At 44.4% G+C, this 2,544-nt stretch overlaps 1 protein-coding gene across 1 annotated transcript; it reads right to left on the bottom strand.

Moving 5' to 3' along the window:
- Position 1: 1 nt before the first annotated feature.
- Positions 2 to 2,182, bottom strand: LOC130547487 (ribosomal RNA processing protein 1 homolog A-like; the record flags this gene model as incomplete). The annotated part of the gene is made up of 11 exons (XM_057323450.1): positions 1,884 to 2,182; positions 1,733 to 1,790; positions 1,468 to 1,553; positions 1,293 to 1,354; positions 1,022 to 1,151; positions 871 to 935; positions 601 to 746; positions 421 to 509; positions 239 to 336; positions 119 to 138; positions 2 to 30 (listed from the first exon to the last, which is right to left on the bottom strand). Coding segments are annotated over exons 1-11 (921 nt in total), but the record flags the coding sequence as incomplete, so codon positions are not given.
- Between the last annotated feature and the right edge of the window lie 362 nt (positions 2,183 to 2,544).

Here is a 2,544-nt window from a genome sequence, read left to right on the forward strand (position 1 = left end):
CCTCCTCCATCTCATCCTGAGGGAAGACACCTGACAAACAACAACACGACATCACTCAGAGACACCAGAGACGTGATGCTGAAACTACTCTGACTCCAGACCAGTCAAGAGATTTTACCTTCAGCCAAGTCTCGAAATCTGCAAACATGAGGAAAGACAAAACAACGCCATTAAGTCAAACACAGCAAATGTTTCTGCCTGCCTGAGAAAAGGTCAAGAAATGTAAAATCACACTTACATTTTCACAAACTTGTATATTTTGGAGCGGTTGAAGCTGGGGATGTATGTGAGACTGGCCAACTGAAAGAGTCTGTCGGCTACGGCACCGTAGTCAAACTGCAGATGAAAACACGCATGTGATGAACACGTCTGTGATCATAAAGCAGAAACACACGCACACACAGTGCACATTCAACACACCTGAAGAACGGGTCCACATTCACCGTGACCTTTAACATCCTTCATGTCAGAAAGATCATCCTGCACAACCCCACTGTCTTCCTCCTGATCTGAGATCAGCAACACAAGCGTTTCCATCACCTCAGTGTCCTCAGTAAACAGCACACACACATGACTGAAGGTGTTGTGTTATGAACCTACCGTCATCATCTTCATCTACACGATTCATGCGATCACGCTCAGAACCAGACTCCTGAATCTCTCGCAGCAGATCCTCGATGGCATAAGGAACCTGATCCACGATGGTGTTGAAGATGTTACTTCCAATGGCCTTCAACAGCACCCGACTGCAGACACACACACAGAGAGAGAGAGAGAGAGAGAGAGAGAGAGAGAGAGAGAGAGATGAAGCGCAAAATGAGCGAGAGGAAGAACACATCAACACACATATGAGAAGACGTGATGTCATACTCTTTGGTTTTGGCCAAAGTCTTGCAGAAGGGTTCAATGAGGGTTAGGTTCTGTTGGGCCGTGAGCTGAAACACGTGAAACAGCACGATCAGCATCAATCTCAACAACACTTCAGATCAAACATCACCGCATGAGAACGTGCGTGTGGTACCATATCTGAACCGACGACAGCCAGTTCAGTCATATAAAGATCCAGAATGTGAAGAACGAGTCCAGGCGGAGCTGAACTGGAGCTCTGCAGGAGCTCTTCTGAGATCAGCTCTAGAAACTCATTCACCAGACTGCAGGAGAACCACAAACACTTCAGCTCATAACAACTACTTGACTCTGTTCTTTTAAATGTAAAAACAGGAAACAGGACTATTTTTGTACGGCTATTAAAACAGTTGCATCAATACATGGTGACAAGTGTCTGCAGTTACCTGGACTTCCAGTCCTGTCGTCTGAGCATTTTAAACATCTCCCGAAAGACAAAACGCACCAGCTAATGCAGAAAAGCACCAGAAACATCATGACTAGCACATATCAACAACTGTTCATGATGATTTTCAACTGTGTAAGACAAGAATCACAGACAGATGTTATAATTGTGCTGACCTGGAAGAATTTATCCATTCTCAGTCTGTCGATGCCGTTCCACTCTCTCTTCATAGTCTGAAGAAATGTTTTAAAATACAGCAGCTCTGTGGATTTACATCAACAAAAGCAGAAATTACTGGCAAGCACATTCAAATAAGAGCTTCATCAAACTTCATCTCTTTGACTTGATTTACAAACTTCAAAAACGTGCATCATGTGTGTGAATGTTATTTTCCTGATCCTAATATTAATGCACTCTGTGACACTTCATCATGAAACTCACGGCTGTCAACGGTCCTGAAGCTGTGGAGCAGTGCTGATATTTTTGTCGACAGTTCCTCCTGCAAACAGCAAACATTCACGTTATTCAAAGACAACTTCCATGAACAACAGCGCACTCGTGCGTGTGTGTGTGTGTGCGTGTGTGTGTTGACCTGCAGCACAGGCATGTCTTGCATCCATTGACAGTAAAAGAGTCCTTTCCAGATCTTTAACAGCTCGACTTCACTGAATCCACCTGCACACAACACCACAACAACAGCTAATGACACAAGACAATGTGTAAAACACATAGCTATCCTGCTTACACTAAACTAACACACACACACACACACACACACAGGCTTTGGTTGACTATCCCCGTGGGGACAGTCCATAGGCGTAATGTTTTTATACTGTACAAACTGTATATTCTATCCCCTATCCCTAACCCTATCCCTAAACCTAAAGATCATAGAACACTTTTTGCATTTTTAGATTTGTAAAAAATATTGTTCTGTACAATTTATAAGCTTTTTTGCCCATGAGGACCTCAATTTTGGTCCCCACGGTGACACGAGTCCCCATGTGTTGGTGTGTATTCAGGTTTAGGTCCCCACCGGGATATACAAACATGAACGCGTGTGTGTGATATGTGTGTGTGTGTGTGTGCGCGTGTGTTATGTGTGTGTGTGTGCATGCTTGTGTGTTATGTGTGTGTGTGTGTGTGTGTGTGTGTGTGTGTGTGTGTGTGTGCGTGCTTGTGTGTTATGTGTGTGTGTGCGTGCGTGCGTGCGTGTTATGTGTGTGCGTGCGTGCGTGTGTGTGTGTGTGTGC

Source organism: Triplophysa rosa, linkage group LG24 (assembly GCF_024868665.1).
Source record: "Triplophysa rosa linkage group LG24, Trosa_1v2, whole genome shotgun sequence".
Taxonomy (NCBI): Eukaryota; Metazoa; Chordata; class Actinopteri; order Cypriniformes; family Nemacheilidae; genus Triplophysa; species Triplophysa rosa.